Consider the following 18,099-nt stretch of genomic DNA (forward strand, 5'->3'; position numbering starts at 1 on the left):
CATTTTGCGATAAAAACATCTTCATCACATGAGAGCATTTTTGACATTTGGTGTGTGCTCTAGTGTACACGTTTCTTTTTGTTAGAACCCAGTTTATAAGAACATTGAGGCTGAAATTCGTCGAAAAATTAAGAACATCGTAAGAACATGCCCAGACTCAGCTTGGAAAAAAATGACAAAAAAACTACAATTTTTTCCTCTTTTCAAGCAGTTTTGATCGAACTTAGGCATGGATTTTCTAAAATCGAGAGTCAAATATTGTCCAAATTTTACCAATTTTAAGTGCTCTTTATTTTGCATGATATTGTCGATTCAGAGTAGTCTGAAAAATTAAGAACACATTTAAGAACATTTTAGGCTGAAAATTGCTAACAAAATAAGCACATCCAGGCTCAGCCAAATTTTAGGTGTTCTAATAAATAACAAGACGACTTGAAGTCGAAAATTTCGCCAAATATTTGCAAAAAGTATGCTATAATGCTTGCTCTGAAAAAGCTGTTAAGAAAATTACGAGGTGGATTAGAAAAAAAGGTTTAGGTCGAGTCATGAGAAATGATTCGGACACGGTCATTTTTTATGATGAATACGCGAGGCTGAGCCATATTAAAACTGCTGTAACCAGTAGTCCCCTGTCTACCTTGTAAAAACTAATTACCTAAAAGTATATCCCCAGCTATCAAAAGTTATTGATTTGATTTTTATAAAATATATGCTTATAAGAAAAATAAATATGCTCAAATTGTGCGTCATCCCTTGTTTACTTTGTATAAACTAATTTACCGAAAGGTATATGGCTGTCTATCAAGAGTTATTTATTAGACTCTTACTACGCTTCTCAACCAAATTCTCTTTATTTTTAACGCATAATAACCAAAAAAATATTAAAAGAATGAAGTGTTTGTTTAAAGTACAATGAAGATGAGCAAATAATATTAATGGTATTTGAATTGTTTCAAAATTGTACGTTTTATATTTATTATTTTTCTTTTTTGAAAAAAAACGACCACAATATTTATGTATGGTGAGTGTGACCGAGGAAAGGTAGAAAAACAAAATAAATTTAGTGGGTTTGTCCACCGTATCGAGTACTTTCGTTTTCTATTTTTTTTTTCCGAGGACACCAACACGAAAGGCTATCGTAATACTTTCGCTAGGCGAAATTAAAAAACGGTTAGTGTGACTGTATTTTGTATCAACATGCCAAGAGGTAAAAATAATTTAGAAGAAGATGAAAAACTATCTGAAGTCGTCAGGAGTTATACATGCTTGTATGATAAGTCGCATCCCAACCACAAAAATAAACTACTTAAGAAGAATTGTTGGAGCAAAATCGAGAAATTTCTTGGAATGGAAGAAGGGAAAAATGTAATCCACAGATTTGTCTATTTTTATCATTCAATTTATATTACTTTATGTGGATATTGCAATATTTATAAACTTGTTTTAAACTCTGAACCTAGGGAAGTTTTGCTGAGCTCTGATGATTACAATACCTTCCTACTCCAGCTTATTAAGAATTTTATTCATACGTGAAAGATGAGATATTTGTATCCTAGGACAGAATTAACTAGCCATAATTGTCATTAAAATGCCACCGCAATAGCAGATTAAAAAAATGATTTTAATGCATTTTTAAACTTCAAGCAGCTTAGTGCTAATTTATTACCCAGTCATGTTAATAATTGAGTTGGAGACAAATTAAAAACAGTGTGTGGACGTAAATTTGAACTTATTTACAAGAGACTTTTTCTAACTTTCATTGGAATTTGACCAATTAAAAGGCTTGGCATCACAACATATTTACAATTTACATTACAACATCTTGTGCTGGGATTTTATAAATGATCGAAATAATAGTTTCAGTCTTTTCATTTGCGTTTAAGAATGCAGTTAAAATATTCGGTAAAATTTTTTCTTATTGACGCGCACCCGCATGCTTATGTCTTATATTGATACAAAATTCTAAGGAGTGAGTGCTGTGTTTCAAAAGACTGAGTGAGAAAATAATAGAATATTATCTTTAAATTCCAATTTATCGAATTTTTAATTTTATTTTGTTACTCTAATTATTTCAAGTGCTTTTTTAAAAAGAGTATCAAAATTAACCCTTTCGCAGCGAGGGGGTCCATATGTGGCCCCCCTCAGCTTTAGCATCATATTTTCGATTCAGATAAGATTTAGCACTCAATTTTTTGCACAATTGTTACCAACATTATAAGTACCTTTTCTGCCAAGTTTTTTGAAAAACAAACGAAGTGCTAAACTTTTATGGCATTTTTATGAATTCATGAAATTTTCTGCAAAGGAAATCTTAGGCCAAAAATTTTTGCTAAAATTTGTCTATTTTAGGTTATTTTTTTTCAAAAAATACTCAGAATGACAGTTTTTCTTGTTGAATCGTGAGGTACTATGTCCTACTTTATTTTTAGGAGATTTCAGACGTTCTTTGTGGTTTTTCAAAATTTTAGACCCCCTCAAAGGCAAAATTTTTAAAAATTTTAAAAAAATCCTAAAATTTTCAAAAAATTTTACATTTATTTTTGAAATATCACCAAATGCTATATAGATGATTTATATACCAAAAGAAAGCTTATTTCATATGCTTTCCAAAAATGTATAACAACCCTATCTTTAAATAAACACAAGCAGCATAAAATTCGAAGCAAACGGTAAAGGTTGAGATTTCTAAAAAAGTGCTAAAATATATTCGCTGCGAAAGGGTTAAATCGCAAGCTGTGAAAAGTAAAGTTCACCCAAATGAAAATGAAAAGACTATAAATACAATAGTGCAGATTTTTTTAAAGAATTATAAGCGGAGGAACGCTTGTTCAGATAATAGAAAGATTCACTGTAGAAATTAATATTTAGTTGGCTGGCATTTTTAAATACGTCTAATGTTCATTTCAAACCAGTTCAAACAAGAAAGTTTAATCATAAAAAGAAAGATTTCTAACACAACTTTCATTTTTCATCACAAAAAACAACTACAACGAAACAAATAATCTACACAAACTACAAATTTTGCCAATCAATTTTTTAAAAACAACGATAAAAAAGTATAAAATGCATTTCAATGCTTGCAAGCTTCTGTCTTTGCCACTATTTGTTTTGAGTTCAAATGAACATCTATGTCACACATTTGTAACAGTTTTTGTTTCAATTTTGTATCATCATCCATGATTTCGAAGAGAGCTTTTAAAGTGTCTTTGAAAAATGTTGCTTGCAGTGTTATGTCTTGAGAATTTTTAAATTCGATGGTTGCAACAACGTTTTTTGAATTCGTCGCTTGAGTTCATTTGGTTTGTATCGAAAATCCTTCCACAAACACAGTCGGCCATGCCAGTACCACTGTTAATTTGAAGTCTTCGTTTACAATTTTTGCAACATTGGTAGGTTTCAAATTTCTTTATGCACACCACGCATTTTACACACTCAATAGAATTTTTAGGAACAATTAAATCCTGTTCGTAATTTTCAAACCCACATGTAAGTTCTTCTGTTAAAAAACATATGGCAGAATTGGGATCAGTAGTGAGTTTAATTTCATTAGAGATTGTTTTTGAGTTAATGTTAGTTAACTGAATTAATTTATCCTCTACTATATAGTCGAGAAAATCTGCCCAAAACGTAATCAAAAGGCAGGTGGATCCATCGGAGATAACACATTCCCGCATCTTGTCCGTTCTTGCCTTGCCACCCCTAGTGGTATAGGGCTTCACTTGAACAGGGCCACGGAACCTGAGTTTACCAACTATGGACTCAGTGATTGAATTTGATTCGATCTCGTTTAATGGTGTAGCATCCGCATCATTTAAGTTAAAAGTTAACTGCCTTTCACAAGGTTGTACAAAGGAATATGCATTGAAAAAGTTTCTACCATTCAAGGGCAAGCATGACTTGATTGTGACGGGCTCCTTGTTGTGAAAATAATCGAGAAAGTTTTGACGTATTGCGGAAAATTGTTTGTTTGTGCTTGACACTGTGATTTTTGCAAATGAAGTTGGTTTGGTTTTGATGAACACATTAAAGTGCTCCTTCTTCGATTGATAGGATAACCGTACGGGTGACACACATGCAATGAAGCCAGCAAAATCTTGAATAAGGAAAAAAGAAATTGATACACTTTTTGCTGAAATTCTGAAATTCTTTCATTTTCCTAGGGGTTTTTATAGATTTCAATTAAAAACTGCGCGGTAGACACCCAAAATCACAATATTTAGTTACCACAAAAATTAGTTCTATAAAAATTAGTACCAACTTAATGATACCATAAGTCTAGATTAGGTTCTTTCAGAAATTTGGTGAGGGCGTCAAAATATTTGTTCAAATTTTCTAGTTAACATTTTGACAGCCAGAAATTTAAAAATTAGTATAATTCTTAACCAAAAACAATACCTATCGCATTTGCAGGAGCTTTGGGTTGGTATGCTGTTCCCGAGCAAAACAATTTGGCTTTCTTTGGTGAACCAGTCGGTGCACTGCTAGCTTTTCTTTTTGTTTGTTCTTTTTTGCTTTCATCATCTGTACCAGCTCTTTCACTATTCTTTACTTCACATGGCATCTCAAAACTCTCATCTTTACCACAAAACGGTTTAGAATCTAAGGTAAAATAAGTGCATGATATTTACTGTCATCTAAAAATGTTTAAATTAGCATTGCATTTTTATTTCCCATATTCTTTAGCCCCCAACTCAAAAATAAACTGAAATAAATAAATTCCACAGGGGCATTCAAAAATTCAACTCCAGAGGCATTTTTGTCTATGTATTGTTTAAAAAACGTCATTTGAAAAAAATGCGCATACATACTATATCCCCCTAACCACACAAATTTCAAACTTTTTAGACTCAAAATAGTGTAAAATGAATTTGGGCAAAGAAAAAATTTCGAAAAAAGCAATTCAGCCTTTCTATAATCCACATTTGTTTGCATATAGTAGGGGGCTAAGCCTGGGATCCCATGACATCTTTTAGGGCACAGCCATTATTAGTCCTTTCAAAAGAACAGTATATTATTTTTAAGATTACGAGACGGGATGAAGAGGATTAGGCCCGGGAAAACTTTACGATTAAAATAGTGACGCTATAGACGGGTTTCGTGAAACGTCATTTGTTTAGTCACGTGACTTTCCGTCCGATTTTTTGGAGGCAAAAAGACCATAACATTAGCTGGAGGCAAGCAGATTTTTTGTTGTAACGAAGTTTCTGGTAGGACTTTTGAATAGAAATTTCAGTATGTTTTATGAGAGGTATATAGGCTTACTATTCATAAATTTCAAAGAGATTTGACTGGTACTTTTCGAAATATTGATTGATATCCACTTGCCTCCATTTAAATCGTAAGTCTTTTTGCCTCCAAAAAAACGATCGCATTGGCCCGCCCGCATTGGACCGCCCGCACAAAAATCAAAACATTGAAACCCGTCTATAGGCAAAACTGCAATGGAAAAAAAGCATTTTTATCAAAAGTCAAAACAAACAAATATAATTGGTACCAATTTGAAAGGACCAAAATAGCTCTAACACAACTCTGACTCAAACTCAACTCAAACAAATACAGCGATTAAAGTGAAGACAAAACATTCCAACATTCATTCATGACAAGATTAGACATCAAACCACAGTACAGTAGTTGCGGTCTTAAAATGAGCTCTATTTTTAAGTTTTAGAGTTACAAGTTCTATAATACATTACACTGGTGTCAGCTATTTGCATCAGCAATAATTAAATGCTGGACACACATCATATAGAATGACTGGAAATTCAAAAAGTAATAGATAGGGGAAAAATAATGTCTAGGTGAATAAATTGTGAAAAACTATTTCATGTAGATACACCCCTACTTACTATAGGTACCCAGCCAAACAAAGCAGGTTTAAATCCTGACACAATTGGCTGCAAAAGCCTGGCATAAAATAAGTGGACTCACCATGTTTCTCACTGCTCGTCTTTGTTGCTGATCTAGTTGTCTTCTTTATATTAGATTGTTTGTTTTGTTGACTCACTAAAAGATAAAAACATCACTTTTGAAGTCAGATTTATAGATTTAGAAAGAGACCGACAATCCATCTAAATTTTGGTACCAAATGTACAGAGAATGACTTGTAGACAGATTTCTGGGGTTTCCTGGTTTGTTTACATTTAGGTAATTTCTTCCCCCTTTTGAAATGGTCTAAATATGGACTTAACTTCCCAGGTAAGATTTGACCATTCTTTCCAATTCAGCTTGAGGTTAGCGAGGCAAAACCTGGGTAAACCCCCAAATAAAAAAATGTGTGTAAATAAATGATGTCATCAGAAATTCATCTCTGATCATCCTTCTCGGAGCCTTTACAGCAAAAAGAGATAGGAAAATAAGGTGAAAAGGAGTTTTTAGGTCAGAAAAAAAGAGTTTGCACTTACTTTTGACTTCTTTTTTGATGTTCGAGCAGCAGCAATTAGTGAGTCGTAGGTGGGTATGAGGATGATAGAAAATGATTTGAAATATTTATCGAGAAATAATTCGTTCCCAGTCAAATTATTTCTCGGCTGACGGACTTTTTATCACCCAATATGGCGTTTTTGAGCCATTGCCGCCCCATCCCATCACATCCCGCCCACCATTGCACACCATTAAACGGCGTGTTTCGCGCGTTCTTCTAATATGCGGCATGCGAATAACCATACATACGGATAGCATATAGTGTATGTTGTGAATTTTTAGTTTTAACTTTTATTTATCTTGAAGTTTCAAAACCCGGTTGTGACGTAATTAAATTGTTTCTAAATAAGATCATCAAATTTTGACGTCATAAATCGTAAAATTGCTAGTATATATCTCGCTCTATAAAAGTATGCAACCTATCTTTTACCAAATTTGGACCAAAGATGCATCTCACCAATACCTCGGGGGGGGGGGGTACTTAGACAAAAATATGGGAGCTGGGTATGTGAGGACTTTAAGGGTCGGGTTTTCACCTTCTAAAGTCTCTCTAAGAGGGTGTTACAAAAATTAGAAAAAAATTCAATAAGAGTAGTCTCTCTCCTAAAGGTCGGAAAATTCTCGAGTTTTAGTCAATGTAGTCTCTCTATGAGAGGGTCGAAGAATTCACGAGTTTTAAGAAAATCTTTTTATTTCGACATAATTTTTAAAAAGGATCACTTTTTCACTAAAATTTAGTCTCTCTAAGGGTCGGGTTTCGAAGGTCAGGTCTGCACGTACCCGCGACAATCTCCAACGCTAGTACCCCCCCCCCCCCCCTTGAGACCAATAATATCAATAAAAAATTTCAATGAAATTGGTGACTTGATTTTTTCCAATTTTGGCTGACGTCATCAATTTGAAAAAAGATTTGAACCTATATATAATTCTAAACCTTTTTAGAATCTGAAAAAATGGCCTCTATTATTGGTTGTAATGTTTAAAACGGCAGTGAGATTATAGCTAGCTTGGGGTAAAAAAGCATTAAGTCAGCAAATTTGGTTAGAGGGTTTCAATTTTTCTCATGTTTCTAAATGTGGGGGTTTGCCACTTTTGGGGAGGTCTTCCTTCTTAGGGCTGGGAAATGAGCCTTGATCCCTCTAGAAAATAATATTTTTAATTCGGACCGCCATTATTAGAAACTCCTTTTACAGTATTCTGACACCCGCCCGTACCCAGAAACAGCGAGTCCTTAAGAACTTTTTTTCGTGATAAAAAAAGATTCGAATAAAATGCATTTCTCTGGAACTAATTTTCGCGGTTTTCGTTCCAAGGGACTTGAGAATTTTTTTAGAAATATTCGAAAAACGAAAAAAAAAGGAAAATAAAGGGTGATAGTAGGTTCCCGTGAAATTTTTTCCCTTATTATGACTTTCCATTATTATTACTCAATCCTAAAATTAATTCGATATCATAAATAGATAAATTTTTAATTCGTAATGTCAATATTTAAGGAGTTTTATTTAAGTACTTTGGAATTGATGCTAGAATCACTTTTCAGAAAAATTTACGCAAATAACGAAAAAATAGTAGAGTTGAGAAAATACGTTTACGGAAGAAATTTTAGCGGAAAGAAAATTTGGGAGATAGACCTAAATCCACTAAATTAAGTTCCCGCCAAAATTTATTTTTTCCTCCATCCGCCAAATTAAATTCCCCCTAAATTTGATTCATTTCACGTATTCCTCTAATTCGTGCTATTTCAGGCCTTAAAACAGGTTTTTTGGCTTCTTTAATATCGATTTTGGCCAAAAATTTCTTCCTTTAATGTACTTTACAGAATTTCAGAAAATCACGAGAAAATTCCTCCATTTTTCGGAAATCAACTCGTGCACTCCCCACTTTAACGTTATTTCTATAATCTGCTTACACAGTATCTTCAAACGACAAAACGATATTCCCCTATGCTCTCACGGCGCGCAACCCAAATCTTTTTTGTCAATTTCGCTTGTCAGTATGTATTAAGTTTTATGCCTAATTTGTAAATGAATGAAAACATTATCTTAAAGTAGTAAGGACTGATGAATTGAAAAGTTTAACATCTTGCAGCGCTTGTTAATCTCTTAAAATGAAAAGTTCGTAGTATATTAGAAAAATTTATTCTCAAAAGCATTTTCTTTGAGCTATGACAAATAATATAAATAATTGTAGTGAATTTATATTGACAAAATTGAACGACAAAATTTAATGTCCGCATAAAAAACGATGCAATTTGGTAACAAATAAATCATCCGATATAATTTCAAATTAGCTTCCGTAATCCAATAAACTCCAATAGCACTATATAATCAAAATCAGAAGATACCAGGAACAAACTGAAACAAGGTAATAATCGCCGAAAAACTTTTCCGTTTTGGATCGAGTATTCCAATAAACCAAAACAGCACGCAAGGATTATAATCACGTGATATCAGGAACATGAAATGAAACGAGGTAATACGAGCATTTTTCGAAACTTAAGAGGATATTATGGTTGTTTCTTTCCACAACGGGTTGTCCTTCATCTTTTTCTTAATTGCAACAGCGATGTCTTTCAGAGTTGGAAATCATCCAACTTGTAATGTGTAATATTTATTGTACATCTACCTTCCAGGATAAAGGCATACACATCCGTGTGAAAGCTTAAATAGAAGAAAATTGAAACAAAAGATTAGAAGATTTCTGAAAAAAATACATAGCTTACAGGACCATTTTCTCCATGGCTGGAGCCTCAAGGGAACAAATTTTCATTGAACTGATATATATGCAAGATATATTTTTCTTAATTTTTGGGTGTCTATAATAAAATTAGTTGCACGAAAAACATCTATTCCACAACCATAATATTTGATATATTTATATCTAACCCCAAAATTTTTCAATATGGATTTTTTACCAATATTCAAATAATACAGTTAACTTTTTTGGACCCCTAATATGATGTTTCTGATGATTGATATTATTAAAATGTTATTTTGTAAATCAGCAGAAAAACATCTTTGTATTTGTAATAATAGAAAACATGCAGCTGCTCAAGAGGACAAAAGAAAAATTATTACTTACGATTGAGCAGGTGTATTAAAGCTTTGAGTTTAGGGGATGATACTGGATGATAATTTTTGGATGAATGTTGACCCAATATCTGCTTTGACAAATTCAACAATAATCTATTTATCCATGTTATTTTGATTCATTCTTCTACTTATTTCATTTTAAATGATTGTTTATTACTACCTGTGATATGAATAACAAAGTAAGATATCAAATTCATTTGTACCATGGAAACAAGTTTGACAAAATAAGTCATCCATTAACAGCAAAAGTGATGTACAAAAGATATCACAAAAACTTTACTACAATGATAAAATAATTCTTTATTAAAATATAAGCTATATGATATAAAAATGCTCTGATACAAATTGAGTTACAATAATGAAAAAATTAAAACGAATAATAAAAAAACATAGAAATGAAAACGCGAATAGAAATTACGCATAAAAATAAAGGTAGGGCACCTTTTGCAGAATATAAAAATATCGATCAAAATGTTTCAAATTTTGTTGCTAACTTCAACCAGGTGGAGGTCCTCAAAAAGTACTAAATACAATAATACCAGTGCTTGATCGAAATGATCAATAAAAAGTTCACCTGATTTTAAGTCTGTGTCAAAAAAATATGCAGTCTTTTTAGCTAGTATTTGTGAACCAGGGAATGGAAGGAAGGCTTAAGGAAATTCATCTACTACATAGACCTTGTTCTCAAATGAAAGCCAATAGAACTGCACACTTTTTTGAAACAAACTTTAAAACACTATCAAATTTCTCGAATTAAAATATCAGATTCAAATTGAAACATAGAATAACACTTTTCTGCAAAATACCCACACCTACCTAAGTAGCCCCCCCCCCCCGACGACTGATGTCAAATGCATATAATGCATATAATTTTATTAAGTATCTCTAATTACCTTAAGGGAACTAATTTTTGCGGGAACTAGTTTTTGCAGTTTTTGCGGATTTAGACCCGCAAAATTTTTCAAATGCGAAAAACAATGGTCGAATAAGTCACAGAACGGCTCTAATTTTTTTTCAAGTGAGAAATCTGCAAAATTAAGTTCCCGCAAAGAATCTCAAAACTGTGAACCGCAAAAATCAGTTCCTGCCAAAAATAGTTCCTTTAAGGTAATTTTACTGATGTGGCTTGTTTCTTGCTGCTAATTCTTTAAGTCTTTTTTCTTCTTGTATCCTATATTTAAAACTTTTACTGTTACTCAATTTATTTATTCTTTCAAATGGGAATGATTCAATAACCATATCTTTTAATTTTCTAACACGTGACAATGCAACGTAAGTTAACCCATCCATACTTTCTCTCTTTCCTAAATCCACTACAACTTTATCTAAAGTTAAACCTTGAGATTTATGAATAGTTAAAGCCCATGCAAGTTTCAAAGGTATCTGCATCCTTTCTTTCTGAACGTTATCATCAGATAATGTTTCTACGATAGGCACAATAGGGACACAATTATCTTCTTCGTTAAAAAAGCTTGGCCCTGTATATTTGTCAAATTTAACAATAACAGCAATAGGAAGTGAAGGTGGCAGAAGATTTCTTTGAAATATTATATCTTTAACAATACCTAAACTTCCATTACAAAGTCCTACATCTGGCCACAGATTTCTTGTAAGCATAACCCTAGCACCTTTAGAAAGAAAAACTTTATTTGTTAAAGAAAATTCTTCTGATGATAATTTTGATGCACTCGGCGGTGTATTTTTGGCTTTAATTACTGCAATTGGTGATTGCAAAGAATCTAACATTTTGGTATTATGCTCATTCACAGCCTCATTTGCAAACGACAACCTAGTGCAATTATTATAGTCAATAAAGTTTTTTTCTGGTTGTCTAGTTAAGAAGAAGTTCCAGTCTTCGATTGTTGAATTTCCATTTCTCAAATTCCTCAAAGCATTTCTAAACTTCTTTTGAGAAACATCCTCCCCAGTTGACCGCATATTTGATTTAAGCTCTACAACAGTTCTGAAACAACAATAGGCTAAAAATCCTTCAGTAGCTTTCCCTTTTTTTGCTTTGATATTATACAATACATCATCCATAACGGGTGGTAACTGTGCAACATCTCCTACTAATATAATGGATATTCCACCAAAAAATGTTTCTTCTTTTCCTGTTGCCTGACGACATCGACTATCTATCCAGCCTAGCAGCCTTTGACCTACTACAGAGAATTCATCAATAATGATATACTTTACGTCTTTAAGACGGGTTTGTAAATTGCCAAGCGAATTTCCTTTGAGTTCATGATTTAATTTGTCTCTAATTGGCAATCGAAGAGTACTATGCAATGTTCGTCCATTAATGTTGAATGCAGCGATACCAAAATAAGATGTCAATAGGCACTTTTTATCAAGAAGTTTCTTAATACAATTGATTAAATATGACTTTCCACTTCCTGCAATCCCAGTAATTATCATTAGCAAGGGTTCTTCGTCTGCTTTACTGGCATGATCATGGACAATATTATAAGCCTGAAGTTGTTCGGCATTCAAATTTTCTACTTGATATTGATTGTAATCAGTGGTATTTTTGTTTTGGAAAGAATTTTTCATTTCTTCAATCCAAAATGGCATCGAATTAATTTGTTCTTGAGTATAAGAGTCAAAGGAATCTGTCCAATATTCTCGATTTTCAGAAATGTTACTAGGAACTGAATTTACATCCGCTATTTCCATCCAATCTTCACGTAAAAAACTATTTTCGTTCTGTTCATCATTTTCATCACTCTCTTCATTCTCAACCTGATGTTCAGAGTTGTTTGCATTAATGTAATGCCTTTTCCAATCTGGGACTAATTCTTTTCCTAAAGGACTGTTTAAAAACTCCTTCCATTTCTGGCAGAATGTCTCATTCGTTGCTTGTAACCCTTCCCATAGAGTGTCCGTAGTATCCTTCCATGGTTTGTATTTGATCAATTGAAATTTACAAAACAAAGGATAACTGCCATTTTTGGGGTTTGGACTGTAGTTTGGAAAAGTACGAACAACTACTGACTTATTTCTTTTTTGAATCTTTTTGTCTTTTGCATTTAATTTCCATTTTGAAATAAAATCGATAAGATTGCTTTGTCTAATTTCATCATCTTCATGCATATATCTAGAGGCATAATCGTCTAAAAAAGATGTTTTGGTTTCAAGTTCGCCATTAGCTATTTTTATTTGCCTTGAGCCCTCAAGAGAACAACTTATTACTTCAAATGAAGAACAATGTAATTTTAAAGACATAATTTGATGCATGACTTCTTGAGCGCTAAAGTCTCTTTCACCAACAGATTTAATAATCAATTTTCGAAAAATATTACCAGAGGTCTCTTCTCCTGAAAGATTCTCAATGACAGATGTAAAAGCTTCTTTTGCAACATCAGATATTTTTTCTGCCTTCGAAGCATATTTAACAATATAATTCAAACAAGCATTGTGGTCAAGTATTATTTGTATATCACAGTTAGCTCTCCATGATTGCAATTGCAACTGTTGGTGTCTATTCATTCTAGGATCATTTCTCTTCAAAACAATATTGGGAACATACTTCTCTTTACCTCCTTTCAATTTCAATTTTTCAAATATTAAATGTGTTTTCTCACAACTTTCAAAAGGAAATTTAAAACGACACTCCTGTTTGTCATTTTTAGTTCGGAGACAGTAAGCAGAACTACATTTTGTGTGTCGCTGCACACTATTAGCTAGATCTATGTAATCTTGTTCTAAATCTTCCTCAGGTATATCCTCTAGCCTAATTTTGCAGGGATGAACACTTGGCTTTTCCCATTCATTAGCAGGTCCATCAATTGGATTGATAGCTGTCATTAAAGAATCAACATAGTCACAAATTTGCCTTTCTGCGCTATTTCCTTCCATAATAGCAACATGTAACAGAGTATTATTTTCAAGATCAATCTCTGTTTGATTTGATAAAGTTTCTTTAGCCAAAAAACCTTGCAGAGCCTTTTCCGTCAATTCACAAATTCCTGGATCACTTTTTAATTTTGCTAAGCCATGGCAATGGATTGAGCCACGCATGACTGCAAACTCAAACCTGTACCAATGCCATTCAGCATTTAACGATTCATACAGCCAGTGTTTCACAAAATTTTTAACACGTTCAGTAAATAGCCAATCTACTATATGTGGGTTATCAATTATATTTTGTCTAAAATCTGTATTTTCAGATTCATTAGAAAGAAATAAGTCATGGATGTCTGGCCAGTGAAAGTCAGCCATACTGAGTGTCCAAAAAATTGTTGGTGTACCCATTTGTGTTATTGTTGCTTTTAACTTTTCTTTGACATCACACCAATAGGCATTGGTACCTGTGACATTCTTTGAGTATCTTTGCAATTTTTTCATAACTACATAGTGATCATTGTCTCTTACAAGATCACATAATTCTTCAACACTCAAGTTTGCTTCACCTGGGTTTTGTTTGATGAAAAAATTTCCTTGATTGATTAATCTCTTTCTATATAACATATTGAAACCCCAAAAAGAAAATCTTGGATGAGATGAAAATCTGTAAAACCACTTTCCTTTGTCATCAATTTCTGCAAATTTAATTAAATGTTTTAATTTTTCAGCAAAACCCTCTGTTTCACTCTTTGCTATTTCCCTAATGATTGCAGGGTTGGTTGGGTCTCCTTTTGTGTCAGGAAACAATGTTGGAAACGCAAGACTGGCTAAATATGGTGTATTGAATTCACTAAGAGGAGAGCTTCCAATATCAATTTCAGTTTTCGTATTCAAAATTTCACTTTTTGTTAAGTCAGCTTCCTTTGCTTTCTTTAGTTTGGATGGTAAATAGCTTCTCATTTCAGTGTTTTCATTGAAAACACGTTCATCAATATCATCATTAATTGGACCTAAATCTGGTAATTCTTCACTTTCACTGACATCTTCACTTTCCTCATCACTTTCATTTTTTTCACCTTCCTCTAAAGACTCTGAATCATTTTTTTTCTCATTCAATTCAGGTAAAGTGACAAATCCATTTTCAGGGAGCCTTTCTAGTTTTTCCATGTCTAAAGTGATTTCACTATACAAAAAGTTGTTAGGTTCACCTTGTCCATTTTTACCAGTTAACCACAATAATGCCTGTAGAATTTTCTCACGTCGAACAACAAGTTCCTTTGAGGTATTATTTTTCCCATTCATTTTAAAAATCACTATAGGAATTTCAGAGGGCTCTCTTGGAAGTACATCTGCAATTTTTTGTACATTGTGAGGCAGATTCAAAACATGACCTTTATAAGCTCTCTGACCTCCCCTTGGGCGGGTGTATACTTGCATTACAGGAAAGGCTCTAGCTATAAGCATTTCTTCAATTTGTGTTAGACCTTTGAGTGATTCTGGGACAGGACTTGGTTTCATATTATTATCAGCACTGAATTTTTTTGGAGTCCCTTTATCTCTCTTGCAGCGAGTACAATTAAAATTACAAACTGACTTTAACGTGCTTTTGATAGGCCAAGTTTCAAAACATGTTTGACATTGAACCATAATAAACTTCATTGACTGCTGAAATTTTTTCATATTTTTCACTACATATATTGTAGTTGACTTTCTTTTCTTCAGACTGTGAATTTAATTTTTGCTTGTTTAAATTGTACATTTCTTTTCGTTGTTTTGGATTGTATCTTTCTTTTCGCTCTTTTGGATTGTATCGTTCTTTTCGCTTATTAGAATCATACACTAGCTTTCGCTTTTCAGGGTTGTAATGAGCTATTCGCTTTTCATGGTCATAATTTGCTTTTATTTTCACAGAATGCGAGTCGTAAAATTTTTTATTTTCTTCCTTTCGTTTCAAAATTTTAACCTTTTGGTTGATTTTCTCAAATAAATCATCAAATTTACTTTTTTTGTTGCTTGTACTGCAAAGACCTTCATAGTTTATTGGATTTCTCTTTCGATTAGGATATGTTTTTTTGATCTCATTTTCTTCATTATTGATAGACAATTCTGTGTTAAGAGGGTTAGTAGTATCTATAACAAAGTCAATTTTTTCAGAATCAGATTTTCTATAAAAGGCAAAAAACCAACCTCCTTTGTTTTCAGAAAACATTTCATTAATGTTTTGAAAACAAATTTTTTCAGGATTTAAATCATCAATGTAAATCCATTTATTCTCAATAAATATACCACATGCAAAATGGGCACCACAATTCCTTACAATGGCATGTAATGTGTAGCTATTTTCTTTTACTATAATCTCCTCAAAAAATCTACAATTGTACAGAGTTCTATAAGAAGAAAAATAGGCAAATTGACAACTTGAATCTGTGCTGGTATGTTGACAGAGCAAGAATCACAATTAATTTCTGAGCTTGGATTAAGAGAATTTGATACACAGTTTGGCCACAAACTTGCATCAACTAAAATCTCTGGATATAAAAAATGCGAAAGAAGACTGACAATGCTACCCGTTTTCTCTTTGTTCCTTCTCACTACCACAACTATTACAAGTACCCTGAATTACAAAACTTGTTTCAAAAACATGTCTCTCTTCTTCTGATAATTCTTTGAAAATATTACTTCCAAAAATCTCTTGAAACTCTGCGTCGCTATTTCTTCTCACAAAGGTACCACAATTTTCAATAATCTTAGACCATACCGGTTCCCTAATTTCATCCAGCAGTCGAAAAGCATTACTTTTCATATCGTAATCTTCAAGTGAAATTTCCATTGATCCACTTAATTGAAGCAGCTTAAAAAAATCACTTGATTTTTCATATGATACTTTAGCTTTCATTTCTGGAAGAAGCAAGCGGTAACATATTTCAAGAAAGCAATCAACAGCGCAAGAATAGGTACGACTGCCAGTTGTCCTGCTTGAATTTCGGAAATGTGCAACATTCAATGCAGTGTCTAGATTAATCGCAAAGTCTTCCTCTGCCATACTGTGAAAAATCTTCAAATTATTTTAGGAGCAAAAAGCAAAAAATGTAATTACAGTTGACACTGTCTAATTTGACGTTCTACTATTTGATAAGCCCGTTTTGGATAAAAATTTGAAGTCACTTTAAAGGTTTTGAAAAACCACTCTCTTATTTGATTTCTAGTAACAAAAAAAATGCCAGATATTTTGAAATTCAAATGTTCGATTTTGTTGCGTTCAAATTAGAAACTCAAAATTTGACTCCTCAAATATTGCAAATATCAAAGATTTCTTCCAAAAAACTTATATAAATTTTCAGCAAGATCTTCGGTTATTGTACTGATTCGACGTTCAAAAACCAATCGCAATAATCAACCTTCGCTTCGCCTTCTTCTTCCCGTGTTACTCTATAATTCAATATTTACTTTAGGGATTTGGGAGACTTTCTCAATATTCAATATGCTGTGGTATTCGATGAGAATCCCTTGAAATTTGAATTAGAGAGTGTCAACTACTGTATATATAGATTTTTGCAAAATGCAAACTTTCCTTTATGGAATTTCCCTTTTATAGGGCGCCTTGTTTTATACTTTAGTTCAGTTTCAAAAATTCTTTTAATTGTCAGCTGTGTGCTGTTCTGTATCAATAGTGTTAGAACGATGATGGAAAAAACTATATAAATAACTGTCAGACTGTTGTTCTGTCAGTCTGTGTTCTGTTTCGCTGGAAAATATAAATCAATCTCAATGTCTAAAAAGGATTCAAATTGTTTAGTTTTCCTTTCAGCAAACTCACACTGGATTGTTGGGTTTATAGAAAAGTAGTGCGATTGGACTACTGGACTGTGCTAATAACTGGAATAAAACAGATTTAAAGAAACAGGGAGAAATTCAAGATGTCTGCCACCATCACATCAGGTCCACCAACTTTCCTTTTTTATCGCTGACATTACCTTATACCTAAAGCCAGAGCCATCGGCTGATCGTTTGAAACATAGTCAATAGAAGAAATACCAGATAATTCAATTGACATTGTTTGAAAGCTCCGACACGATAGGAAGAAACAAACGTCCGCCGCGCAAGCTAAAAAAGAGCTATCCTGTAAAACACGGCTTATCGCTCTTCATTCCGGGAAATCAAATAACCGTTAATTGATAATGTTCCGCTAAGCGGAACTAAAATACTGAAACGCGCGCGCAAAATTATGAGATGTTTTCCCAACTTTCCCTCACGAGTGAAGCTATGAATGCCATCCTCGGAAGCTTTAGGCTTCCTGCGGTGGCAAAAATAACTTCCGACATGAGATAACAATATCCATTATCCGTTATCCAGATATACGCAAAGAGGAACTGATCTACAACATGTTTTATCGTTACAAGAGACTTCTATATGAGACCATATATAGAAACACCCCTGTGTCACAGATATAGTGGAGCCCCACCAACTGGAACAGTTTTAGGACCTATTTTATTTAATGTTTTCATTAATGATATGTTTATCATATTTAATGAAGATGACATCTGTAACTTTGCTGACGATAACACTCTTTCGGAGGCAGGAAAAACGCTTGAAATTGTTTACAAAAAAGCAAAACTAATGTTAGATTGGTATGCACAAAATTCATTGGTGGCAAACTCAGCAAAGTTTCAAGTCATCTTCCCAGGTAGTCCAAAATGTAATATTTCTCTGATCATTCATGGTAATATTATTGATAGTTCTG

General features: G+C 33.1%; 2 protein-coding genes and 1 long non-coding RNA gene across 3 annotated transcripts; all 3 read right to left on the reverse strand.

Annotated features, from left to right (window-relative positions):
* Nucleotides 1–3,174: 3,174 nt before the first annotated feature.
* Nucleotides 3,175–6,420, reverse strand: LOC136802651 (uncharacterized). Its single transcript, XM_067059414.1, has 4 exons — nt 6,402–6,420; nt 5,929–6,003; nt 4,396–4,599; nt 3,175–4,093 (listed from the first exon to the last, which is right to left on the reverse strand). Coding segments are annotated over exons 1-4 (1,128 nt in total). The 5' UTR covers nt 6,403–6,420; the 3' UTR covers nt 3,175–3,245.
* A 2,122-nt stretch (nt 6,421–8,542) lies between these two features.
* Nucleotides 8,543–9,838, reverse strand: LOC136802652 (uncharacterized). The gene is made up of 2 exons (XR_010846029.1): nt 9,502–9,838; nt 8,543–9,080 (listed from the first exon to the last, which is right to left on the reverse strand). It is a non-coding gene; the product is annotated as an uncharacterized lncRNA (long non-coding RNA).
* Nucleotides 9,839–10,625: 787 nt separating this feature from the next.
* Nucleotides 10,626–14,660, reverse strand: LOC136802679 (uncharacterized). Its single transcript, XM_067059439.1, has one exon. It carries the CDS (start codon nt 14,658–14,660, stop codon nt 10,626–10,628), a length of 4,035 nt encoding a protein of 1,344 aa, XP_066915540.1.
* Between the last annotated feature and the right edge of the window lie 3,439 nt (nt 14,661–18,099).

The sequence above is a fragment of the Clytia hemisphaerica genome, unplaced genomic scaffold (assembly GCF_902728285.1).
Source record: "Clytia hemisphaerica strain Z4C2 unplaced genomic scaffold, Clytia hemisphaerica genome assembly, whole genome shotgun sequence".
Taxonomy (NCBI): domain Eukaryota; kingdom Metazoa; phylum Cnidaria; class Hydrozoa; order Leptothecata; family Clytiidae; genus Clytia; species Clytia hemisphaerica.